Below are 26,095 nucleotides of genomic sequence, written 5' to 3' on the forward strand. Positions count from 1 at the left end.
GGTTTGTTCAGGGGAGACTGCGATGTATTGCTTGTGAGGTTTCGTCAGCTTCTGGCCCCTCACGTCCAGGGCGTGGGGCTTCCCCGGGAGAAGGAACGGGGAAGTCATTGCTACCACTGTTCTGAAACTCTCAGCATCGCTGATGCCGTGGCAGCCCCGGCTCTGTGTGCAGAGGAACTTATGTCAGAGCTGCAGGATTGTACCAACATTCTTTAACAAACCACGAGGCACAATTGCGGTGCCGGTTTCTTTATTTTGGGCGACCAAGGAAGGGCCCCCAGGAGCTGAAAAAAGGTGAGTGATGTCAGGTGAGCACTTAGGGAAGAGGGACGGACCCTCAAGACTGCTGGATGACCCCCGGGAGCTCCTGAGAAGCAGATGTTTCGGGGGCTTCGTTACATCCGCGGAGTCCGGGGACCGCTGGTCCTGGGGCTGAAATCAGCACCTGCGCCTCCGCAGAGGCTCGCTCTGTCGTCCGCCGGTCCTTCCTCACGGCAGGGTCAGTGTGAGGAGCCGCGGTTCCCACGGGACAGCTGGCCGCGCTTCGAGGTGCTCACGAGCAAAGGATGGTGGCGTTGGCGCAGGCCACGGTGGAGCGGTCTTGGGTGTACAGTTCTAGCAGAACTTGGTACTCTCCCTGAAGGGATACGGGGAAAGCAGGAGGTGTGTGAGCCCAGAACCATCAACTTTCAGCGAGTGGCTGCGGAGCCCTTCCACGTGCAGGCTCCGCTCTACACACCGGGGATAAAGTCTAACCACACAGGCCGTACCCACCCGCTGTGGTCCCCGGGCTGGCTGGGAGAGACAGGTGGTGCCCATGATGAATGGCTAAGCCCGAGGGGTCTCGTGTTCCCGACGGAGCTCCCACGGGGGTGCTGGGCCGGCCAGGGGTTGCTGGGGTGGCGTGTGCTGGTTTGCAGCTTTAGGGAGGGTGGTGGTCGAGGCAGGTCCCCTGAGGAGGTGACGTTGGGGTGAGGACCTGAAGGTGGTACGGAAGCGTGCCATGCCGACTGCGGGCAGTGAGGGGCCGAGGGGCTCCGGGGGAGAGGCCCACAGGAGGAGAGGGGAAGAGGCTGGGGATGGCTTCCATCTGTCCTGTGGCCTGTCCCGATGTGCCTGTCAGCGGGATCCCTCTGGCTGCCGTGTGGAAAGGAGCCGGGGATGGGGTGTAGGAAGCAGTAAGACAGGGTAGGAGGTGGCAGAGGTTTGGAGCAGGTGGTGGAGATGGGGAGAGGGGCGGGATTCTGGATGGATTCGGAAAGAAGAGCCGATAGGATTGGCTGAGGAAACCCACGTGGATGGGAAAGAGAGGGGGTCAGGGGTGACCTCGAGGACTCTGGCCTGAGCAACAGGAGGGATAAAGTGAGAAGAGGGAGGCAGCTGGGGGAGCAAAATCCAACGGCATGAAACCCAAACGCTCCGCTAGAGAAAGTATTTCTGCCTTTTAGGGTTCCTCTCCGGCGACAGCGCACTGCAGAGGACTCCCTCTGTGGTTAGGGAATGCCAGCCAGGCCGTGCGCGGAGCTGCAGAAGGAACCCAGGCCTGAGCCACGTCTGCCGTGCTCGTGGCTGAAGCTCCACCCGGCCCCGCAAGCCACGTGGTAGGGCCACATCTGCAGACTCTCTGTCCTGAGAAGAAAAGCTCAGGAAACTCTGGCACATCTTTGAAGAGCCTGTCACCCGAGGAAGGGAAGACATTTAATCTGTATAAGCCGGAGGGAAGGAACAGATCAGACCACTGGATAGATGTTGCATGAAAGGTCTCGGGCTAGGAGAGAGGAGCTTTCTAGCAATTAGCAGAGGCCCAGGAGTGAGTGGGTTCCCCAGCACGGATGGTGTCTCAGGCGTGAGGGCTGCTGAGGGTGGCCTCGGGCACCCTTCACCTTGAAGATTCTCTGATGGTCTAGGCTCCCTGCGTCTGCTCAGATATCAGCAGCTGTGATTTCAGAAGCAGTGTTAGGAGTTTAAATCAGAGCGTAAAAGTTAGAGAATTAGTTCTGAGTAGAGACCAGCTCACATTTGCGTCTCACATTTGCACATTTGACGCACAGAGAGCAGGGGCCTTTCTGCTGTTGGAAGAGCACTGGATTGGTCAGGTAGGAGTTTGTAGTTGCACCCTTTACACTTACACAGTTCAGGCCCTACCTGCCAGTTGGCATCCAAGTTGGAAGCCCAAAGGGCCTCTAAATTCTAAGTCAGAAAGCGGCAGCCGTAGACAGATGCACGCTGCAGGCAGCACTTCAATCGGGGCCAAGGGGCTGCTTGTGTTAAAAAGAAAATAATACCAAGACACTGAAGACTGGCTGCTGAGTGGAAAAGTTTTCGGCCAAGCGGGGGTAGAATTAGCACAAAGCCCATCTCTGGGGGATTTGGCGGGAAGAGGCGGGATCTGGGGCAGGTCTTTTAAAACCAAACGTCTTCACACCATTTCTGTCCCATATTAGGAAGCAAAGTCTCTGAGCCTTGCAGGCTGGCTGTCAGCCAGGGGCGCCGGGGCTGGCCGGGCTGGTCTTGGGCCAGCGTGGGAGCTCAAGTTGGGGATTAAGGCCTCCAGCTGCCTCTGCTGCATACGTGACAGATCACATGTGTCCGCTCTGCTTCTGTCCCCTGTCAGGCCTGGCTGGGGTGGGGTCAGGGCTGGCCAGGTTTCTGCTCCCCAGGCCCAAGTCCCAGAAGGGGAAGAGGTAGGAGGGCTGGGCAGAGGGCATCTGTGGATGCTTGAACAAGGAGGCCAGGGGCCAGGTGACCTGGCCTTGTCTTAGTCTCACGTCGGGCAATGCCCCGAGGAGCACCGTTTGTTGTTGAAGGACACAGGTAATGCGCTCACTCACGCATCCCAGGTGGTTGCAATAAAGCTTTTTACATCTCTGCTACCTTTTCTTTCAAAGTGATCCTGCGACTTTAAGTTCTTTCGCCTCTATTTCACAGCAATTGCTAAGAGTAACTGTTTTTTTTTTAAAGTTAATAATGCAAGACAAAAGTTAATTGTTTGCAAATTTTAAGTCAGTCTCCAGTAGAGGTGTGGGGAGAGTCCAAAGGAAAATGGAGGAAGAAAAAGAATTCAAATGGCAAAGATTTAAGGCAAAAACTACGTGAGAGAAATTGTCTCACATCCTAGATGGGAAGAGAGTTTGTGCAACTCTCATATTACGCTGAAAGGCCTGAGGAGAGAACTCTGGAAGGCTGGACACTTCCCAGCTGCCAGAGCAATACTAGTGAAAGTCCAACATAGTCTGGAGACTTGATGGCTTGAAACTGAGGAACCCAGAGGCTGGGACAGAAAGGAAACATACAGGGAAATGAAACGAGTTCAAGAGATTCTTTATGGAGAAGGAGATTCTTTTCTAGAGTCGTATCAGGTTTCGGAAGATGCAAAGGATGAAGTTGAAGACCAAAAAATGAAAATGATTACATTTTTGTGATTCTTTTGATGTTTTTCCGAAGGATGCTCTCAGGAGTGGTGTGTGGAGAATGGTTCGCTATGTCAGAGCTGCTGGAGTGCAGCTGTTTCATAAAGTCCCAGTATATTGAATGAAAAGGAATTAGAGGAAAAATCTACTCGTAGCTGTGAAAGTCACTAGTGAATGTGCAGGACGTGGTCATTCTATTTACTGGGTGGTAGCTCGTGAATACTGTGCGAGAACGGTAACTGGGGAGCTTTCCGCTTTCCGGGCTGTGTGTTTCTTACTTTCTCTGAATGACCAGCCCGTCTGTGGTTGCCGCCCTTGCCTCAACAGCTCTAGCCATGTGGAGGCCCCCCAGACACGGCCAACCTGCCGGACAGGGCCCCAGAATCCCTCCCCATGGGAGCTGTCTACACAGGGGCTGCCCCACAGGACAAAAGTGTTAAATACCAAAATGCCAAAACCTGTGCGTCAAGCATTAGTAAGTGCCCACGATGAGGTAGCCGCTTCACTGAGAAAGGGTTTTCTTCGTGATGGGCCACACAAAAGCTTTAAGTTTTTAGTTTAATTCCCTCCTCCTCCTCCTCTGCTCTCCTCTCCCTGCCCCTTCTTCCTCCTTCTCTGCGTCTCCTTCTTTAAGAAACTGCTAGGTACAATAATTAAGGAACAAAACAAAACAGAAAACCAAAACCTTACCTCAGGAATTTCAAATCCAGGATTATTGATAGGGCCGGCATAATAAATCTGCTCTGGAGAAACAGACAAAAACACACATAAGGTCATTCAATCATTGAAAACAAAAACGATTTGCTCTATTATCTGTGCTTACTGTGCTCTGGGGATCCATTGATGAAGACAAAGGTCTCTGTCCAAACGTTGTTTATATTCTAATGAGGAGGCTGACGGTACATAAATCACTAAATGAGATAGCATCCAGACTGTAAAAAGTGCGAGAAGGAGACACGCAGGTCATGGGAGGGAGGCAGATGGAGTGACGGTTAGGGGGCCAGGCTGGCCCTGGGACGCTCAAGGTTAAATCCTAAGACAACTTCTGATAACTGATTGACCTTGGATAGTTCTGATCTCTTTGGGCTCAGTTTCCTCGTTTTTAAGATGGGTACAATAATGACAATAACAGAGCTGTGAGGAATGAAGAGAGTTAATCAACATAAAGCACTGATAACAATGTCTGGAAAGCACTCAATAAATATTTGCTAAAGTTACAAACTGGGAGATGCCATGTTTTGAGAAGGTGGCTGGTCCGGGAAGGCATCTCTAAGGAGACGGTGGATGCATGATACGATCTCCCTGAGGGAGGAGAATGAGGCAATTATTATTATTATTATTATTATTTAAAATTTTTATTTTCTATTGGAGTATAGTTGATTAACAATGTTGTGTTAGTTTCAGGTGTACAGCAAAGTGATTCAGTTATACATATACACGTATCTATTCTTTTTCAAATTCTTTTCCCATTTAGGTTATTACAGAATATTGAGCCAAGTTCCCTGAGGTATACAGTAGGTCCTTGTTGGTTATCTATTTTAAATATAGCAGTTATTTAAAGAGCTGGGGGAAGAGCACTGCAGCGCTGCAGAATAAGGACAGAGGCCCTGACATGGAAAAGAGTTTGAGAATGTGGAAGGATGGAAGGCAGATGGATTTACCAAAGCAGAGTGAACACAAGGGTCCATGTTGAGAAGAGATTGGAAAGACTGAGGGGAGACAGATGTTCCAGGACCTTGAGGGCACAGTAAGGAGCCAGGTGGCAAAAAGTCAAGGGAGGATACCTAATCTATGCTTTGAAGAGATCATTCCGCTGTGTGGAGAGGCCTAGAGTGGAGGCTGTTTAGTGGCCGAGGAGAGTGATGGTTTGGTGAAGCGTGGTGGTAGGGGCGAGACAGAGAAAAACTAATGGAATCAGGATGGTATGGGGAGGGTTTAGGACTGAGCATCTGGGTAGACGGGGTACCATTCATTGAGATGGGAGAGGCTCGAAAAGAAGGAGTGAGTGTGTGTGTGTGTGTGTGTGTGTGTGTGTGTGTGTGTGCGTGTTAACTAAAGAGCCCTATTTCTGGGAGGTGGTTGTTAAGGGTCCTTGAAAGCAGTTGGTCACATGAATCTGGAATTTGGGGGAAGAGGTCAGGGATAGAGCTAGGACCTATTGGAGTCAGGATGAGAATGACACCTCCCCTAGGAAGATAGAATTAACAGGCAGGGAAGGGGGAAGGGCCAGGACCACTCCTGGTTCCCTCCAACATTCAGGAGTTAGGGAGAAGAGGGAAGGACAGCCAAGGAGACTAAGAAGGAATGACCAGGGAGTGGAGGGTAACCAGGGAGTGGGGGGGGGTGGCGGCGGGCAGAGAAGCCAGGAGATGGATGGTTTTCAAAAAGGAGGGTACAGTCAACCATGTTGAATGCAGCTGAGAGGTTATGTAAGATAAGGACAGAAATGTGCCATGGACTTGGCAACATGGAGGTCATTTGTTGACCTTGACAAGAGCACTGGAGAAGTGAGAACAAACGCCCAAATGGGGTGAGTTGAAGACTGATACGGAGGTGAGAGAAGCAGGAAAAATGAATGAAAACTGGAGGAGGGTGTGGGTTAAGAAGGTTGTTTCTCTAAGATGGAGACAGTGCACCAAATTTGTAGTTTGAAGTTAATGATCTTGAGAGAGATTGAAGATGCAGAAGAGAGGAAATAATGGAAAGGATGAGTGTTTAAGAAGGTGGGAGGGGAAGGATTTGCCTCTGAGAGGAGCACAAGAATTGCTCCCATATTTATAGGAGAGAAAACAGAGCAGAACAGGTTCAGACGTAGGCAGATTTGTAGATTGGCCAGTGGACCAATGGCAGGCTCCTGTCTGATTACTTCTGTTTCTTAGTGAAGGTCATGGGCAAAGAGGTGGAGGAAAGTGGATGGTGCAGGCTGTGGTACATTGAGGAGCAAGAAGCTGGTTTCTAATAGTCCTCGTGGACAGTGGGGAAGAAATTTACTTGAAAAACAGTAGGACTGCTAGGCAGTGTTGCATTTGTTTGTTTGTTTGTTTGTTGTTTTTTGGGGTTTTTTTTTTGAGATTTGTGGCATAAATTTCAAGAGACCGCAGTCAGCCCAGATGTGTATTTTCTCAGCAACATTCAGTAGCTCTGATCAAGGGTAGAGGGGGTAGATGGTTGGGTTGGGGTCTTGCTGGACAAATGTAAGGAGAGAAAGGCAAGGCTGTTGGGAAGAGACGCAGGAAACTTGATGATAACAGACCATGGAATCTGAGGAGGGTAAGGGAGACAATGAAGGCGGGAGGGGTTGATCGATAGTATAATCTGTGGCGGAGTCGGCTGAATGGAGTTTCCATCACTGTAATCCACGACCTAGAGTACGTGGGCTGGAGGACTTGATGAAGCCACAGGGAGGACAGCTTGACGGCGAGATTTCAGAAATGGCGCCCTTGCTGCAGTGACCACGTGCAGGGCTCACATGGGAGAGAGTGCTGAGGCGGAAAGGGGTGCGTGGGTGTTGGAGGTGAGTGGGTTCAGGGGCTGAGACATCATGGTGCTGGGTGGGTTCGTGTCAGTGTTGAATACTGAAACCTCAGATGGTGGCCGTCTCCTCTGTGATCCCCCAGCACCGTGCGCTTAGCATACGACCAGCAGAGTGGCACAGACTCTGGGGCCAGACTATCCGGGCTGGGCTTGACTCTTGACCCTTTTTCTTGCCAAGTAAACGGATTACCTAACATCTCTGTGCCTCAGTTTCCTTATCAGGAAATGGGGTGATAATAATATCCACCCCATATGTTGCGCACATTTAACACACGTAAGACTCTTGTAACAGAGTTTGAAGAGGGACGGGCGCGTGGTAAACACTCAACTAGGACTTGCCTAGTTCATCCGCCAACCCACACTACCGGCGTCCATTTAAAAGAGACCAGGCGCTATGCTAGGTGCTGATACCACAGTAGACAAGAATATTATGTGAATCATCTGAATCACTGAGCACCCAGAACTGTACTCATTTGTTTACAGGGCTGTTTCTTTCTCTGGTCAGGGCCTCTGTGTCTCCTGGTTTACACAGCTCCCTGTACACTGCGCAGAGCCTAACACACGGCTGGGGTGCAATATATGGTTAACGAATGAGGCCATCAAATGAGCAGACCCAGAGCCAGGATGCGGTTTGCCCACCAACTTCACTCTTGCTCCTGCTATTGTAATCCTCCTCCTGTTGGAAGGGTCCAGGCCTGGCACGTGCTGACAGAGAAGACAGGATTAGGGAAGGAGCCACTCAGAGCAGCCAATGTGGTGATGAGGGTGGAGGGATGGTGGGGGAGGATGCAGGAGAACAGACGCTTATGGGTTTATTGATGGTGTTGGGTACCGGGCTCTTTAACGGCACGGTGAATTCCTGCTTCACTCAGCACCTGATGCTTAACAGCTGCTCAGTGAGTATTTGGAGACAGACCAAACTCTCCCCAATTAAGGGACAGGGGCAGGGGCAGCGTGGCTGGTGCCAGAGCAGCTGCCCACGTGGAACCATATCAGGGGCATGAGGGCAACCCGAGACCTGAACTTCTACCAGAAGACCCGTGCTTAGCACAGCCTTTGGCTTCTGTTCAATGCCCACGTCCTACCCTTCCTTCCCACGGTCATTTCCTGGTACCTTGCAGGGGTGACACGCAAACCTGGTGGGTGGGAAGACATTCCTATTTCATTGCTCTAAATGTACTGATCCATTCGTTGTTAAAAGGAAACATATTTGGTTGTGGATATAAGCAAGAGATTTATTGGAAACTGCTGCTCTGTATGATGTGGTATTAGAAATAGAAATGTTGAGGTCCTGAATCATATCCTCAGGAATCTTCCAGTGCGACTGGGGGAGAGACAATGACTAGCTATAGAGTTAACTGTGTGAGGAGTGAGGAGAGGGTGTGGGCGGTGACCCTAAGAGAGCAGAGAGCTCAGAGGGGCTGCCGGGTTTCCTCCGTAGGGCTGGAGGGTCTACAGCCCCAGGGCATACCGTTCACGTTAGGATCCATGCTGCCCCTGGGGTTGTGCAGCACAGGGGCCCAGCTGCCAGTATGTGGTTCCTTTTTAGGACATTATCTATTATCTCCTCCCTAGTGGACACGCTGACCCAAGTCAGGACAATCTGAGCAGAGGGTCAAAGAGACTCGGGACCCATGTGCTTTGGCAAGAGATGCTTTGCTTCTTTTCAATCTAGAGCTGTCCATTTGCAGCCTTCTCGCCGATTCTGTGACTCTTAGGTGGCCTTTCAAGAAAATCCCTTTGCTTTTGTTGGTTGGACTAGGATTTCCCTGCCTGCAGCTCAGGGACCATGGCTGCTAGGGCCATGAACCAGCTAAGATCCCTCCCGCTGGCCCTCGGAGAATGGGACACAGCTGACTCAGGAGCAGGGTCCCAGGACGGGAGTGAGTGTGCCCGTCCGTGTCAGGTCTGGTTGGGTTCCCTCGGACACGTCTTGTACCCACTTCATACTTCTATTTAGTGTTCTAAGGTGACACAGCGCAAACTGCTTGACCCTGGAGGCTGACAGAACGGGTTCAGGGCCCAGCTCTCCTACTCACTAAGTGTTGATGGATGATTTGCTTAACTCTCCTGCGACTCAGCTTCTGCACTTGCAAAATAGAAATAGGAACCCCTCACCTGCAGGGCACTGAGAGGCCTAGGAGCTTGTGTGTCAGCTCACGGAGAAGATTGGGGTCCCCAGTAAGGGTAGAGACAGCAGTTGTTCATTGCACAGTTATTCACTGGATGTGAAGGAGAGTGAGGTGTGACAGCTCGCGTAGGGGACGCTGAGAAACACACCAAGGCTGGGTTTGGGAATCTTCTTCCTGAGCCCATGTGCACAACTGCTAAGTGCTGCTGGTGTCTTTTTTTTTTTTTTTTTTTTAACTTCTGTTTTAAAAAATGGATGCGTGCTGCTCTTGGAAGAACACCAGTCGCATGCTATCTAGCACGTTGTTTTGCTCATTTAATGCTCCAAGATTTGCTAATTTGTGCTTCACTATTAAGGTCCTTTACTGGGGTGAGAGAGTGTCATGAACTAGATCTCCTTCACTTTACAGTTTCAACTGGAGCTTTTCTGGGGACCCACGAAGTTCCTGAGAGTTGCTGCAAGTAACTCATGAAACTATCTTTTTTTTTTAACCTGATGAAACAACACCTAAAATTAAATTCTCGCTCCTTCCTTTTTCAGATCATCTCTGATTCTGGGATTCCTTTAATTAACGTCCTCACTCTCCAATACAATAAAAAGAGCCCCAGTATATCTGTACCCACTTCTTCCTTCCCTTCTTTTGGAATCTTGATCAGTTTTTAATGTGCAGTGAATTAAAGAACGTCACCCTTCTGCTTCTGAATACTTGAAGTCATTTCTGCCAATCAGCTTTTCTGGGGACCCAGATCTTTGTGTGGATGGCACACAGTGTCTTTTTAGAGAGGAAATGGATTTTCAAATGTGGAAATTAAAGGTCCCAAAGAGTGTGGATCAGACTGATCTGAGGCTGGGAGCTTCTCAGTAACCAGGGCAGATCCTGGCCTGGAAGGAAGTGCTTGCTGATTGTGTGGATTCCGTTAGATGGAATCTCACCATTTCCCAGCCCTTGCTAGTATCTTATGGGAATTCCCTCCGGTCTTTCAAACTTATTACAAAAATGTCATCAACATTTAAGCATCATTAAGGTCCTTAACAGTGTGAAAATACTTAGGGCTACAATTTATCAAAAATGGGCCAATTAGTATATTCAGAGCAAAGATTTTTTTACATGGATCCTTTATTCATTTACTCCCGTTTGGCCCCCAGGGACTGGGGGGCAGTGTTGAGCCAGGAGGACACACCCCACATCCTGCCGTGCAGTGAGTGGGCGGCGTCATGGGGTCTAGGAAGCGTGAACAAGGGCTGCTGTGGGTAGTGGTCCCAGCGTGAAGAGGGAGGTTCCAGGCGGACCAAGAGCCTCGTCTCTGGAGTGAGAGGGAGTGAGCGCTTTACTCCGAGTCAACTCTACACTTGTCCTTCCTCTCTGCCTTCGGGCATTTCCTTAAAGGCACCAGATGCGGCCACTTGTGAACCACATCTTCAGCTGCCGAGCTCTGACCAGCCCCGCTTCCTTCGGTCTCCGACCCCAGAGGGTGTGTCAGCATCTCTGGTCCCACCGGGCAGTGCTGAGCTAGTTGCTGGGTGGGGCCCTCATTTAAATTAATAAAGAACCTGCCTGGGGTGGGGACACAGAGGAGTGTTCACTGCCTCTGGGGCGGATGCGGCTGTAGATTGAACCCCTGTGAGGCCCCAAAGCCTTGAGGTTCCATCAAGGTTTCAGTGGATTCCGGGCAGGTGTGGGCAGGTAGCCCCAGGCTAAGTCCAGACCCAGATCGGATATTTTTATTGTATATTTTTGGTGTGTCCTGATTGGTCAGCTTCTCTGTCTCCTGGGCCATGTAGCCTGTTACCCTCTAGAGCCTCGGCAGGTCCCGCCCGAGGGGAGGTCAGAGGAGGACTTCCATGCTGTGAGCATGCCTGCACCATCTCAAGAGTGATCCTGCAGCTACACCGGTACAGTAGAGCAGGCGGGGCCCCAGGGGATGCGAGTGGGAGCGGAGACTCGCGGTGTCCCGGGCCGCGTCCCTTAGCCCGCTGTGGGGTCACGACAGCCCTGGTGGCAGCCATCACGCTCTCCGACATCCTCCCAGGTCAAGGGCTTCCCACTTTCCTGCTGCTCAGCAGCCCATGGCGGGCGACCGGGCGGTGCAGGACCATGTCCCCCGGAGGACGCCCTCAACCAGGGAGGACTGGAATCCAGGGATAAATGCCCGCAGGCTTCTGACCTTCAGAGGGATGATTCTGAGACACACATCTCGGTCCCCCAAGGGTCCAGCGGGCCAGTCCTACTCCACGCTGGTAATCAGGTCCCTAGCACATCGCTCCCTGGCTTTTCCTCCCGCCCCGAGTCCCTCTCACTCCTCTCTCACCCTGCTTCCTGACATCGCTATCCAATAAACTACCCCCTGAGTCCTTGTCTCTGGCTTTGCTGTGGGCGGGGAGGGACCCCAAACTGAGACGCTTCCTGGCAGAAGGTACACTTTTCCCAGTTTGTATGAAGGCTTGTATGTAGGAGCTAGAGGTGGTCCTGGAAACCTGGCTGCCAATATATTTAGACTTATTTCTGGTGATGGCGCCACGCAGCCTAGAATGTGAATCTGAAGCCCCTGGAACCTGTTCTCTGACTTTAGCCCCAAAGAACAGGAAGGAGGATGGATGCCCCGGGTCGTCCCTGTGACGGCTCCAGCATCACCCTTCCAGAGAGGGCAGGGCGAAGAGAGGGGGACAAGGAGGTGACGACCGCAGCTGTGCCCGGAGGAGGGTGAGCGGGATGTGGGCGCGGCTGGGAGGGAGCCAGCAAGTCTGAGGGAAGAGGGAGCAGAGAAAGGAGGGGAGAGGCGCACGGCCAGCCTCTCGGGCTTTTTCCCCTTCATTCAGCTGGATGGACTTGTACTGTCACTGAGCAGTGCACCCAGTGGTGCAGCCTGTAATGTATAAAGTAAACTTTAAAAGCCTGGAGTTGAAAGCTTTGGGATTCCTTGGCATGTCAGATGACCCTTTCGTTGGGAGGATCATTTCTGCTGCCACTGGGGGCTCAGTGGTTAGAACATAATCAGTTTCATCCCCAGCATATCACGAGATTGTTGACCCCTTTGACTGCGTGGAGGGTCAGCGGGTTCCAGGAATCGTAGCTTGTCCTTGTCAGAATCACAGTGGTACTTTGGAGCTCATGACTATCTAATCAGAGTTTGGGCTCCTACACGAGTCATCTTAGCTTTGCCCATGCTGACCACTTTGATTTCTTTCCCTCTCCATTCAAACAGGCTTGTGAGATCTTCGGTATGACCTTTTACTAGTGGAGAAACCTACTGTTATTTATATTTGGAGACATTCACTGTGCACTTGCAATGGATCATTTATAAGACTCTAAAATGAGCATCCTTCCAGGGCTTACTCACTCATGGTCCTGCTATCCCACCTCTCCAGCCATTCGGAGACGTGCTCGTTACCCTGCTCTTTTTACCCTGATACCACGCTGGCCTCTTCTCAGTGACAAACTCCTATAAGGACTTGTCCATCTTACTCCCTTTAGAGAAATGTTCCCGCATATGGGTCTCATCACTGACTTCTAGCCAAATAGTTTCTCCTCTGGGCAGGTGACATGGCAGGTGGGAGCTTTATGGGGTCTGGCAAAGGGCGACAAGAACAGCCCAATAAGGCAAACCTTTTCTGAGCAAGTGATAGGATCCCCTAACCGAGAAACCCGTGTCTTGCCCCAGCTACATGAGCAGCTGTATGATCTGTGAAGTTCTCAGAAGTGTCACTTCTAGGAGGATATTTTTCATTGAAAACGTACAGAGTATGAGTTTTCCTTGGATTATGCACAATTATTTGGCCTCTTCACGTGGTCATGGTATGCAGAGGTCGGACAAGCTGTACTGGTTTTCCATTTGGAGATTGTACAGGCTATTAACGCCCTCCCCCCGCCCCACCAAAGATGTCCATGTGCTAATTCCCAGCACCTGTAAATACTACCTTACAAGGCAAAAGGGACTTTGCTGTTGCAATCATGTTAAGGATTTTGAGATGGGAGATTATCCTGGATTATCTGGGTGAGTCCAGTGCAACCATAAGGGTCTCATAAGAGGGAGGAGATCAGAGGGAGAACGTGATGTGAGGATGAAGCAGAGAGGAATGATGAGGCTACGAGCCAAGGAATGCCAGCTGCTTCTAGAAACTAAAAACGTCAAGGAAATGGATTTTCCCCCGAAGCCGTCAGAAGGAACACAGTTGTGCTGACCCTGATTTCAGACTTCTGATGTCCAGAACTGTAAAAGAATACATTTGTGTTGCAAGTTACTGAGGTCGTGGTGATTTGTCACAGCAGCAGTAGGAAACTAGTACACTGATCTTGGACTCAGAGAGGGGCCAAGAGTGGTGGCTTGTTTGGATTTGGGGTCCCAACAAAGGGCCCTTTGGAACCATGACACCAGCATAATCTAGGATTTCAGCAAAAGAGAAGGTACCCGGGCCTATGGCTGGACTAGAGAGTGAAACTTCTAGCATAAATTCATACAGCTGAACTCAGGACAGATGGTTAAAAAAATTTAGAGCCATATAGAAACTACCAGGTCAGTGATGTTCAATATAACATTCTGCAAAGATGCAACTGTTCTATATCTGCAGTATTAAATATGGCAGCCCTATCCACATGTGGCCATTAAGAGCTTGAAACGTGGCTAGCATGGCTGAATTTTTAACTTAATTTAAATGTAAATGATTTAAATAGCCATCTGTGACTAGTGGCTACCATACTGGACAGTGCAGTTTTAGGTCAGCACTGTCTAATAGAAATATAATGTGAGCCACATTTGTCATTTGTATTTGAAAAAAAGGAAACAGAAACAAGTGAAATTAATTTAATAATTCATGTATATTAACCTGAATATTAAAAATATTATAATCTCAATATACAACCAATATAAAAGTATTGATGAGATATTTTAAATCCTTTTTTCATACTATTTTTTTTACAAAGTCTTCAAAATCTGGTGTATACTCTACACTTAGAGCACATCTCACTTTGGATGGGCCACATTTCTGATGCTCAAGAGCCACATGAGACTAGTGGCTACTGTACTGGACAGGGCTGATGATTAAGTCACAGATGGCCCAGGAGGTGAAATGATTTTCTCCAACTTCATTCCTCCTACAAGGGCTTTTTGTCTTTGCTGCCCAGGTTTCCTCTGTGAGATCTGTAACATCTGGCAGTAAGAAGGGAAGGGGGATTTAAATTTTTTTCCCTACCAAGCTATTTTTGGATTTCTGTGGATAAGCATTTACTATAACTCTCAAAATACAAATTGTGCATCAGTGGGCTGATTAGAGTCCCAGAAATGGAAATGAAGAAGATGGTGGTGGGAGGAAAGAGAAGAGAAGATATTGAGTTGATCTTCAGACACCTGTGGCGGCCACAGGAAAGAGCAGTGTGACTGTAAATGATGAAATAGACATCACAGAGTGTGGCCTTCCTCAGACTGGGGGTCTCAGAGCTCTCACGCTCTTTGTTACCAGCCACCCATGGGGTCGGAGTTTTGGAGTGATACAGCGGAGCTGGGAGTTGGCCTTCTCAACTAGCTTCTTAAATGTTTATTACACAGAAGTGTAAGTCACTGAATCAGATTTATGAAATTCCACAACAGGCTGAGAATTTGTAAAGGATCCCGTATTGTCTTAGAGAATTAAAAATTCTTTGGTCTTTGGTCATCATTAGCCTCAATATTCTGGGCTCAACAAAAATAAAGAATTGATGGATTTCAAAGGACAAGTTCAACACATTCTTGGCTCATTTACAAAAAGGCTTGAATTTGAAGATGGAGGGAAAGCTCCCAGGGCTACAGGATTCCTTAACAGGCAATATGTTTTCTTTCTTTTTTCTCACTTTCTTTCTTTCTTTCCTCCTTTCTCTCTTTCTTTTTCTTTCTTTCTTTCTTTCTTTCTTTCTTTCTTTCTTTCTTTCTTTCTTTCTTTCTTTCTTTCTTTCTTTCTTTCTTTCTTTCTTTCTTTCTTTCTTCCTTCCTTCCTTCCTTCCTTCCTTCCTTCCTTCCTTTCTTTTTCTTTCTTTCTTTCTTCTCTCAGTAAAAAAAGTCCTTTTTTTTTTTTTTACTTGGTCATTGCTGGTACCCTCCCTAGGGTGACCATTGTTTCTATTGTTTTGTTTTTGGCAGTTCAAGGGTGGGCATTTTCTGCCAATGCAATAATAAACCACTGTTTTTGTTGATTCTCCATGAATTTGCAGCAGCAACTGCTGCCTGGTCATAACAAGCAGGAAATCCACAGCTACCTGAAGTATGCAGACAAAGAATAAAACATGAAGAGAAGAAAGGCTGAAGGCTAAATTGCTGGTGCTTCAAATTTCCAATTCCATGAGAAATGCAGACAGGACTGTCTCCCCAGAGGCGAAAGGGGGCTGCGTAGGCTCTGCTTTGTCAGCTACCAGAGAATACACAGCTTGGACCAAAGTCAGGCTCCTGCTACCTCTGAGGAAAAAGGTCCTAAACGTCTAAGCCTCCAAGGCTCTGCTGCCTCTCCAGGCCTTGTTAAAATGCAGACTTCCACTCTGAGAATGATGACTTCAGGGGCTCAGAGCCCTTGCTTGAGAAATCCCTCATCAGCTGCAGGAAGTCGCTGCCATTTATCACTTACTGAGTGCGTCCTGTACGCCAGACTCTATTCTAAGGGCTTTGTATATATTGTCCAATTTTATCCTCACAACAATCCCGTGAAGTCACTTGTACCTCCTTGTTGTCAGATGCAGAAACCAAGGCTCAGGGTAATTTTGCCTGAAGTCACGTAACCATAAGGGACAGTTAAAGTTCGGCACTATGTAAGTCTGGCTTCAAACCTTGTGCTTATTCGTAACCAGGCTAGTGGTTCCCAAGGTGTGGTCCCTAGACCAGCATCATCAACCTCTTCTGGGGACTTGGCAAATTCTCAGGCTCCTCCCCGGAGGTGCTGAAGGGGACACTTGGGGTGGGGCCAGCAAGTTGTGGTTGAAGAAATCCTCCAAGTGATGCTGAGGCAGGTTCAAGTTTGAGAACCACTGGACCGGGCTCAGCTGCCCGCTCTCCAGTGGTGAGGCAGGCAGCAGAAAATTCTTAGAAAATAATATTGGTTTTGGCAGCATGCTGCCTGCAGCTCTAACATGACAGTGAGGATGATGACGGCAGAGAACCTGTGTGATTCCCAGGTGGCAGAGGACCATCACTCCCTCCAGGGCTCTGTTGACTCATCCAGAGGAAATGGAACCAAGACACACGAGTTCCCATGTAGGCTACACTGTCATCTGGGCTATGACCAGTGGTGGGTGAAGGACAGGCCCAGAAGCTGGGATGGGGAGAGACTGAGGAAAAAATCCCAAGGACCAGCAGAGCAGAAAGCCAGAAGCAAAGCAACTTGGAGAAGCAAGAGGTCTACAACGGCCCAGAAATCAAAGATGAGCAAACAGGCCGGCGATGCTACCCTAGAGAAGATGTATTCTTAAACTGAGGCCTCAGGTAGAGCCACTTATTCCCCTTCTTTTAGAGCAGAAATCAGTGGCCGAGTTCCTGGGGCCTGCATTTATTAATAACGTGGGCCGTGAATGCAAAACAGTTGAAAATTGAGGCCCGAGGAAAGGCTGCGGTGTGCTTGACAGAGGCTTTTGGGCCACTGGCATAGGTAAACGGTGGACCTTCTTCAAGGTAGCACTTGCCTGGAAAGTGTTTTTTCCTGTTTTCTCCTATAGGTGCAAGGTATGAGGCATTTTGCAGAGAGTGTTTGTGGGAATTTTTCCAAATCTAAGCAATTTCCAAATTTCCTCCATTTCTTAGACCTGAGAAAAGGAGCACTTAGAGACAGCAAGGGCAATGGAACTCTAGCTGATGAAATGTGAGTTGCTGATCTAGACAGAGCTGTTAGGACTGAACTCTGTGTAGTTACAGAGTCAGATTGAGAAGCCTCTGTAACTGATGGTCTCAGGTGATGGCTGGGCTCACGTGCTCAGCGTGAACCAGGACAGACAAGAAATGCCCAGGTTTACAAGAGGGAGAGAGGACAGGTGGTTGGCAAGAGCGCCCACTAAGATTTCACCTTCATCTATTCATAGGTGTGAAATCAGTGAGATTTGCAACAGCAGCCCTTAGCTGCTGTCAGGGATAGTATCTGCCTTGCGGGCAATGTCATGTCAGACCTGAAAAACTCTTCTCAGGGGATCTTCTCTGCTGTATATTGAAATTCATCTAATTATGATGTATTCCCCACTTTGGACAAACACTGAACGTAGGTAAGTTTGGATTTACACAAAAGATAAACTAGGGAGCAATTATTTCTTGACTCATCAGCTTGCAAAACGTGTCGCTGTCATATTTATTTTAATTCCAAGCTTTCCCGATGCATTTAAAATTAAGTCCACAACTAAGGTTTGCCTGTGGCCTATATATTGCATGAAGTGAGGTATGTCAATATCTGTTGTGTGTATTTCATAATAGATTTTTGCTCCTTCTGGAAAGCGGTTGTTGCACATGTACAGGGATGGGTGCACCATGCGTCAGCAGTTCTCACGGGACTGCTGTCTTCTCTGGGGTTCTGACACATGTATGACGTCAAGTCCTCTCATCGTGTTTCCTCCATGTCAATCACAGCTGTCAAGTGTCAAAGAAGAGCCCTTACCCTGCAGGTCTCCTAGTTTATGATCTTATATATCCTGTGCGTACGTGTGCACACACGCAGACACACACTATCTAACCACATGGAGATTCTCCCGGCATTACTCTTATAACTTGGGTATTAAGAAGTTTACTGCAGCTTCCCTCCTCAGGGTTAGTAATTAGGTGTGGTCTCTAGGAACTTTCAATTTAATCCCAATTCAGTCGTAAACAGTGATGGAGCCAGTTTGAAAGCGTCAAGATCAAGCAAAGCAAATGGATCTATATGACCTGATGCCAGGAGGAGAGAAAGGAACAGGGGAGCATTGACAGAGTAGGAAGTAAAACAGGGGCCGATTCTGGTTCCTGCTCAATGAACCCACAGCCAGTAAAGGGGGCTGTGGGAACATAGGGAAAGAGTACAGAATGGATACTAGATGATCCAACACTTTGATTCAGATTCTGTGTAACTCCAAATATCATTGAGTGTTAAGTAGATTATGTTTCTTTTTTGAAAACTCTTATTTACTATCCAGAGGGGAGAGAATTCATCCTCTCTAGTCTTTCCTACAAAGATCAACTAATATTTAAAAGAGCAACCTTGTAAATTTATTATAATAACAAAAGAGATTTCCAAAAAGATGAAAATAAAGATCTGCAGTGCCACCATTTAGAGGTAATCATGATTAACACCTAAGTGTATACTATTTCAGAGTGTTTTGGTGTATACACTTACATACATTTTAATAAAAACAAAATCCAATAGTGGGTACTCTTTTATAGCAGCTTCTTTGTCACTTAACAATATTCTTATGAGTATCTTTTTATGTAACTTAATAATCTCCTACAACATCATTTAAAAGCACAGCAGATGGTACCTTTGTTTGGCTGAAAAAATGGCTGAATTCAGCCAATTCCCTATAATTGGACATATAGGCTGTTTCCCTCAAATTATCCATCACACCCTAAATGGGAATGTCAAAAGAGCATCATAGGCTCTTTGAATCCCATGTGCTTTTGCCTTGGAGCTAGCTGAGGAAGATGCAGAAGAAAAGGAAACAACATTTTATTCACACAGTCTTACTAAGCCTGACCCATTCTGTAGTGTTATCTGGCTTGGGGAACAGCCTGCTGGGTGCAGAGGAATGCATCGTAATGCCGTGGAAACATCACACAACTCAACTGCGGCTGATACCGTACGTAACGTGTGGCCTGTGGTGGGCAGCAAGTCTTCTCACCGCTCTGCTGAGAAGGACCTGCAGCCCCGGAGGCACTCAGCTTTCTCCTTAATACGGCACCAGCCACCACTGGTGTTTGAGCTTGAGTTGACTTCACTTCTCATCGGTGCCGTTTTTTCCCCTTTTCTAATCACTTCTTTTCAATAGAATCATTCCTGCAGTAGGTTTGTGGGTGGGTTTAAAAAATGTAATAACACAAGAAGCCTCTGAGTGTAAGATTTTACTCTTTCCTGGCTTATGTAATTTACATAAGCATTTGTTTATGCAGCATTTGTGTATCGCTTTTCTGATCGTTTTATACTACTTGAAATTTCCTGGCAATTCCCCAAGTTCGGCTTCTCAGCCCACCTGTGCAATTATTAACCCCACAGCAAGAAAGCCAGTAAATGGCTGCAGGGCTGCCCAGTGTTCAGATAAGATAAACACCAGCCTTTCAAGCTGCGGAACTGAATTGAACTACCTCAGTTTTGGGGAATAATATCTCTGCTGTTTTATTAAACTTATTAAAACCATTCACGGAGGAAAAAATAGTTCAGTTTTCTTAAACTTGGAGGACCAAGATATTTACTAGGGTTTGACGTGCTTTTTGTCTGTGGCCTGCATAAACATCATCAGATGGTCACTTCTGAAGTGGGCTGATAAACTTGCATTTAACCCATCATAGGAAAATTCAATTATTTATTGCATCTTTAGTCGGTGCCAGGCTGTCTTTGTCAGGTCTGCAGAGATAGAAAGGAGCAAGAAAGATTCCCCCTTCCTTCAGGGAGTTCACAGTTTGAAGTGTCTGCCTTCAAGGAAGACTCGCATGCACACATACTATATAGTATAATTTCAGCTGAGATAAGTAGGAATGTGATACTCCAGGAGGATCCAGAGGGAGCATTTCACCAGGCTGGGGGCTGGAGGAAGGTTTCCCAGAGGAGGTGATCCTTGAGTTAGGTCTGAGCAGAAGACAAAGGGGGAACAGATATTCGAGGCTAAGGGGACCATCAGAACAACGTCATGTGAGTGAAAACACAGGGTGTGGTCGGACAGTGGCAAATGACTTATGATAAAGCTGGTGCTAAGGATGCATCCTCGTGGGGCAGGATGTGTCTAGAAACAGGCTAGAGTCAAATGTGTGATGAACTTTGGTCACTAAAGAACTTAGACTTTGTTCTGTAGAGATGGGGACTCTTGGAGTCTTTTGGGAAGAGGGGAGACATGAACAGATCCGTATTTGAGAAGACTATGCTGGCGACAGTAGGGAGAGAGGGAAACCAATTAGAAGCCATTTCCATTGTCCAGGAGGGAGATGGGTAGACTTTATCCAGGGAGTAGAAGGAAGGAGGAGTGAAGGACAGCCCAATATGTGTCCTTTCTTACTATACTGGCGGTACTTCCAAGCATACCACTATGCCAGTATGCTTGGAAGAATGCATACCATACATTTGGGTTCAAGAATACTTATTTGGGAGAAACACTGGAAAGATAAGCCAAAGACAGGAGATAGGACAGTAGATGCCGGCTAGAGGTAGCAGCTTATGAAGATGTCAATCTTTCTCGGGGGGGTTATTATTTAGTTATCAGTTCAAGATGCTTTGAGGTCCTCCAAAACATTCTGTAAAATCAGGAATGCTTGCAGACCATCAGCATTTTATGCTATATTATATATAGCTTCTAACTGGCTTTCAAAGAACCTAAGGCAATCAGGAAAGTAATTCTGTATTAAATTTCCCAGATTGCCCTGTTCCAACAGGTTGAATCCATTGGGAATGACCTCTACCCAACCAGTTTCCTTGGCATTTTATACCTCTTTAATGCAACTTGGAAGAGTTGTCTTGTGAATCTCCAATCCCTTCAGACCATCATGAATGACTCTGAAGGCAGAAACTATTTTTGGTTCATCTTCAGGCTCCCCAAAGTGCTTGGCATGGAGTAGGGACTTAGTGTTGAAGGAAGGAAGGAAGGAAGGAAGGAAGGAAGGAAGGAAGGAAGGAAGGAAGGAGGGAAGGAAGGAAGGAAGGAGGGAAGGAAGGAGGGAAGGAAGGAAGGAAGGAAAGAAGGAAGGAAGGCAGGAAGGAAGGAGGAAGGAAGGAAGGAAGGAGGAAGGAAGGAAGGAAGGAAGGAAGGAAGGAAGGAAGGAAGGAAGGAAGGAAGGAAGGAAGGAAGTGGGAAGGAGACTGACTGTAGGGTGAGGAGTTTGGTACAGGCATGGCCGAGGGCAGGTAGAAAAAGTTAAATAGGGGCCAACTCATGAAGAGTTCACCGTGCTGGGGAAATACATCAATGCACCCGATTAATCAGAAATATTTCCAGTAAGTTGAGAAAGGAAAATTGACTAATCATTCTTTGGTAGGTTAGTTAAGAATTTTAAAATGTCCTGATTCGAAACAAAGTCAGATCACTGGCCAGAAAGAGTTCCTAAGTAATAATTTTAAATAAACTCCTGGTCAAAAGGCACATTCATACATTTCATTGTTTGTTCTTTTGCTCATTCATTCCTTAGAAGCCAAGATTATGGCTCTGGAGCCAGCCTGCCCAGCTTGAAGCCATGGGTCCCTCACCAGCTCTGTGACGGCACAAGGTCCTAAAGCTCTCTGTGCCTTGTTTTCTGCGTCTGTAGAGTATTCATAATACTAACTCTTGAGGGTGGGGTAGGAAGTAAATGACTCACTGGATGAAGAGCTCTTAGAACAGTGTGTGGTACCAGTGCTTAATGTTGCATTAGCTGTTTCTGTATGTGTGCTGTCCTTAGCACTCCCTATGTATCAGCACATCCAATATCCTGGGAATAAGAAGATGGAGATGATAGCATCCCATCCACAGGAAGTCTGTTGGGGATGACAAATGGGAGTGAGCAATTAGAGGCAAACATGGCAGGTGCTAGAATTGAGTTATGAGTCCCACACTTCAGGGAGCAGAGAGGAGGGTGGGGAGGGAGGGCGGAGCTGAGGCTTGTCATCTGCACATCACAGCCAGGTCCACCCTGCTTCTTCCAGCCTGCACGCCCTTAAATTCCCCCATTTTCCTGCACAAACCTCCCTCGTCTGCATCCCTTAGGATGGGAAGGGGACCCCAATTCTTCTCGACTGTTTGTTCAGGAAGCATAATTGGGTGATTTCTCTCTAGTTTGCGTGAATGTGGAAATAGAGAAGCAGGTGTTTGTGGGCTGTGGGATTAAGGGTCTGCTCCCCCTTGGCCGACAGAGGCGGGAAGGAGGCCCTGGGAAGGGGGGTGAGAGCAGCTTCCGGGGAAGGTCAGTCACAAGTCAGACCCAAGTTTTAGTTAAATACGCAGAGGCATCTCAGGGCCTCAGTGAAGATGGTGGTGAGGGCAAGGAGGACGTGGTGGGGGACAGGCCAGAGTGGGGTACGAATAGCAGAGGCTTGAGGGTTGGTGAATTGGAGAAAGAGGAGATAATACAGTGGGTTTCATGCTTCTATTCAATATATTTTGAGTCAAGATACCCAATGTCCCTATTGGCCATTGACTCAAAGGGAACGACCACAGTTCAACAGTGACATTTGGAAAACTTCATTTTATCCCGCCAGCGTATATCGAGGGGACCCCGCCACTAAAGGGACCGCTGACGAGAAGCCTGGAAACACTGAATCTCAGTGGATTTGGGGAAGCTATTTGTTCTTTCTGTCGCTAGTCATTGTTCACATGGTGCCACCACTAACAGTAACAAGTTTCTCTTTGTAAACACCCGATGGGCACATTTCACTTGATGTTCACACTCCCCCGGAAGGCAGGCCCTGTGGGATGGGCCGTGCGGTCATTTTTATACAACACGTGATGATACGTGAGGTGAAGCTCGTCCACAGGTGAGGGGGGAAAGCCAGACGCCGGCCTGGGTGTCCTGACCTCGGCCGCAAGCTCCTGTCTACCTCCCTCTGGGCCATCAGCCAGCCAGACACCTACCTCCTTTCCTTCTTCCGCAGAAAGAAAACTTGGGTAGGTCCGCTTCACAGATGGGGTAGGAGAAGTTCAGAATGGACAGGCCTTTACTGAAGAGAGCGATGTCCAGAAAGAGCTCCTCGACGTCCTCCCCTGAAGGGAAAGGGAAGACCAGTTTTCCTGTTAGTGTGGGTTTTGCTGTGCATCAAAGTGTTCAAAATTCCTAAACGCGTGAGCCGAAGGACCTTTCTTTTCCAGAAGTCTGCGCTGTATGGGGAACAGTTTTCTTTTTTGGTAAAACAGCATTTGGGCGATGCTACTGGGACAGCCCTGGGGATGAAACACGGCCCTTTCACGAACTTCACCTGCTTAGAGCAGGTGGTTGACCTGATGTCATTGCCCCTGAATGTGGCGGCCAGGGGTCTGGCTTCCACAGTGTCTCAGCTACGTAGTCCCAGGTGCCTCCCCTGAGAGCAGTGGGCTGTGGTCCAGCCTGCCTACCCTCGCCGCTGATGCCGGGCAGACGTTGTCCCGTTGTCACACAGGAAGCTTCCGGCGGCTCTGCAGAGCTGGCTCCCGACTTTTTGCCTTTTCCTCCATCCCTCCCTTCTATGTTTCACCCGCTCTTCCTTCTATTCCTCTTTCCTCTCTGTCTCTCCCTAAATCATCCATGGAGCTGCTGGTATAGAGCCCAGATGCTGTGCAGGGTCTGGAAATATGAAGATGCATGAGAGTTCTTGGCCTCTGGAATGTTCCCTCCATTTCTCTGGAGTGATCCCACATGCTCAGTTTATTAACTCCTTCTGCACTGGGTTTTTTTTTTGTTTGTTTTTTAAACATCTTTATTGGAGTATAATTGCTTTACAATGGTGTGTTAGTTTCTGCTTTATATCAAAGTGAATCAGTTATACATATACATATGTTCCCATATCTCTTCCCTCTTGCATCTCCCTCTCTCCCACCCTCCCTATCCCACCCCTCTAGGTGGTCACAAACCACCGAGCTGATCTCCCTGTGCTATGAGGCTGCTTCCCACTAGCTATCTATTTTACGTTTGGTAGTGTATATATGTCCATGCCACTCTCTCACTTTGTCACAGCTTACCCTTCCCCCTCCCCATATCCTCAAGTCCATTCTCTAGTAGGTCTGCTCTGGTTTTGATGAATCTGTGTTAGAAAGGAGATACACTAGCAGCTATAGCAATGTAATGACCAACTGTAATGACACGACCACGTAAAAATAAACAATCAGAAATCGTTCTGGCTCATTCATTGGGGTGGAGGGAGAAGATATTCCATGTCTTTGCCTGTGTCAAGGTTTAAGAACTTACAAGAGCTATTTGGGGAATGAAATAATGCAAAGATAAACCATGCTGCTGGTACCAGACTTGTTTGTGGCTGAGATAACTAAGCAAAAAAGGTCTCTCTTAAGCAGGCATCAATATTTAGGCTCAAAATATTTTCTTTATTTTGCTGGATATACTGATTCCAGGTGCTTGCAATATCCAAATGAGTGCCTAGGGTCTTTTTGGTACAAAAGCACAGCATTAAATGAGAGTTCTGCTCTACCTGGATATTACCCAGAGAGAGAAATGAAAATGAAAATGGAAATAGAGTTAATTCCAGAGAGCGATGGGCTGCAGTGGTTTAGCCAGCCACTGCAGTAAATACGAGCAATTGGGTGTCTGGGCCACAAAGAGGTTGTGGAATGTTTTATATTATGTCAGTAATTTTTACTTACTCAGAATGATTCCAAATCTGATGTTGAGATTTGGTTTTAATTGTTTGGGACACTGGTCAACAGAAAAGCCAAAATCTTGTAGTGCGTCTGCCAAGAAGAAAACAACGGATTAGGTGTGAGGACACTGCATACGCTGCAAGCTCATATTCAAAATGCACAGCAATTCCTTTTTTAAAAAAATTATTATTTATTTATTTATTTTTAACATCTTTATTGGAATATAATTGCTTTACAATGGTGTGCTAGTTTCTGCTTTATAACAAAGAGCATCAGCTATACGTATACATATGTTCCCATATCTCTTCCCTCTTGCGTCTCCCTCCCACCCTCCCTATCCCACCCCTCTAGGTGGACACAAAGCACCGAGCTGATCTCCCTGTGCTATGCGGCTGCTTCCCACTAGCTACCTATTTTACATTTGGTAGTGTATATATGTACATGCTACTCTCTCACGTTGTGCCAGCTTACCCTTCCCCCTCCCCATGTCCTCAATACCTGTTTTATTCCTTCCTTCCTTCCTGTATCAGAAATACTTTTTAAAGTGTACAAGCACGTATGACTTTGTACTTTGCTCTTTGACTTGTCCCACAATAATTAACCTAAACACAGAGCTCCTAAAGGCAAGAGCCAGTGTTTGTTTTGTTTGTATTGTTTTGCTTTCCATGTCCTTTTCCTTTATGTTTCCCACTGGGCCCCAGAGAGGACTACTGATTTTAACTGAGAGTCTATGTTATGTGAGACACTGAACTGTGCACTTTATGAGTTATCGACTTAAGTCTTCAGACTCCCCAGTGCCTAGCACAGGGCCTTGCAGTCGGACACATAGTAAGCACTCCATAAATGCACACATGAGTGGATGAACGGGCCATGTATTAAGCTACCTCAGCTTCAAATCCAGCCTTCAGGGCTCTGCTGTGTGAAGCTGGGGGCTCTCTTCAATCACGTTTCTCCTTTGCCACCTGCCAGAGATGTGCCAGAGGGCAGACTGGGGCTGAACGGGAGAAGGACTTGCTTCTTCTTACATGCTTGCTGACGCTTGAGCATGTCACCCGGCGATGGCCTATCACCCTGGCAGTGGCAATTTGTTCCAGTGTCCAGCTCTCTCTCTCTCTTTTTTTTTTTTTTTTTTACTTTATACTGCACTTTATTTATTTTGCCTTATTTTTTTCTTAATTGGAGTTTTGCACCTTCTTGGAATCAGCTGAGGCTCAGCTCTACTGGCTCCAAGCTTCTCTGATGATGGTGCCTCAGAGGCCATCACCCCTTCCCCAGCTGGCAGCGTCTCAGCTCCCCAGGCCCTTCTTTCAAGCTTCCAGGTTCTAACAACCCTAACCTCTGTCCTCTGCTCATAGCCTTCTGGGTGTAGCTGCTTCCTCACTGCTTCCTTCTGCTTTTCTGGTTCTCTAACAACTGCTTAACCAACACTCTGTATTAAATTTTCTCTGTTGAAATAACTGACAGGGTCTCTGAATTCCTGACCAGACCTAGACTGATAGAATGAATGACAATCTTGAGAGATAGGCATGATTGTCCTCATTTCACAGATGGGAAAATGAAAACTCAGAGAGGTGGTGCTGACTTACCTAGGTTCAAGAA

General features: G+C 47.7%; 1 protein-coding gene across 1 annotated transcript in view; it reads right to left on the minus strand.

Moving 5' to 3' along the window:
* Nucleotides 1-250: 250 nt before the first annotated feature.
* The window catches only part of LY86 (lymphocyte antigen 86), a 52,928-nt gene continuing 27,083 nt past the window's right edge, over nt 251-26,095 (minus strand). The window contains exons 2-5 of the mRNA XM_068558623.1: nt 24,500-24,586; nt 22,784-22,912; nt 4,101-4,153; nt 251-637 (exon numbers count right to left, since the gene is read on the minus strand). Coding sequence (XP_068414724.1) covers nt 554-637; nt 4,101-4,153; nt 22,784-22,912; nt 24,500-24,586 — 353 coding nt within the window. The 3' untranslated portion in view covers nt 251-553. The remainder of the gene's footprint in view (nt 638-4,100; nt 4,154-22,783; nt 22,913-24,499; nt 24,587-26,095) is intronic.

This window comes from Eschrichtius robustus, chromosome 12 (assembly GCF_028021215.1).
Source record: "Eschrichtius robustus isolate mEscRob2 chromosome 12, mEscRob2.pri, whole genome shotgun sequence".
NCBI classification, from domain to species: Eukaryota; Metazoa; Chordata; class Mammalia; order Artiodactyla; family Eschrichtiidae; genus Eschrichtius; species Eschrichtius robustus.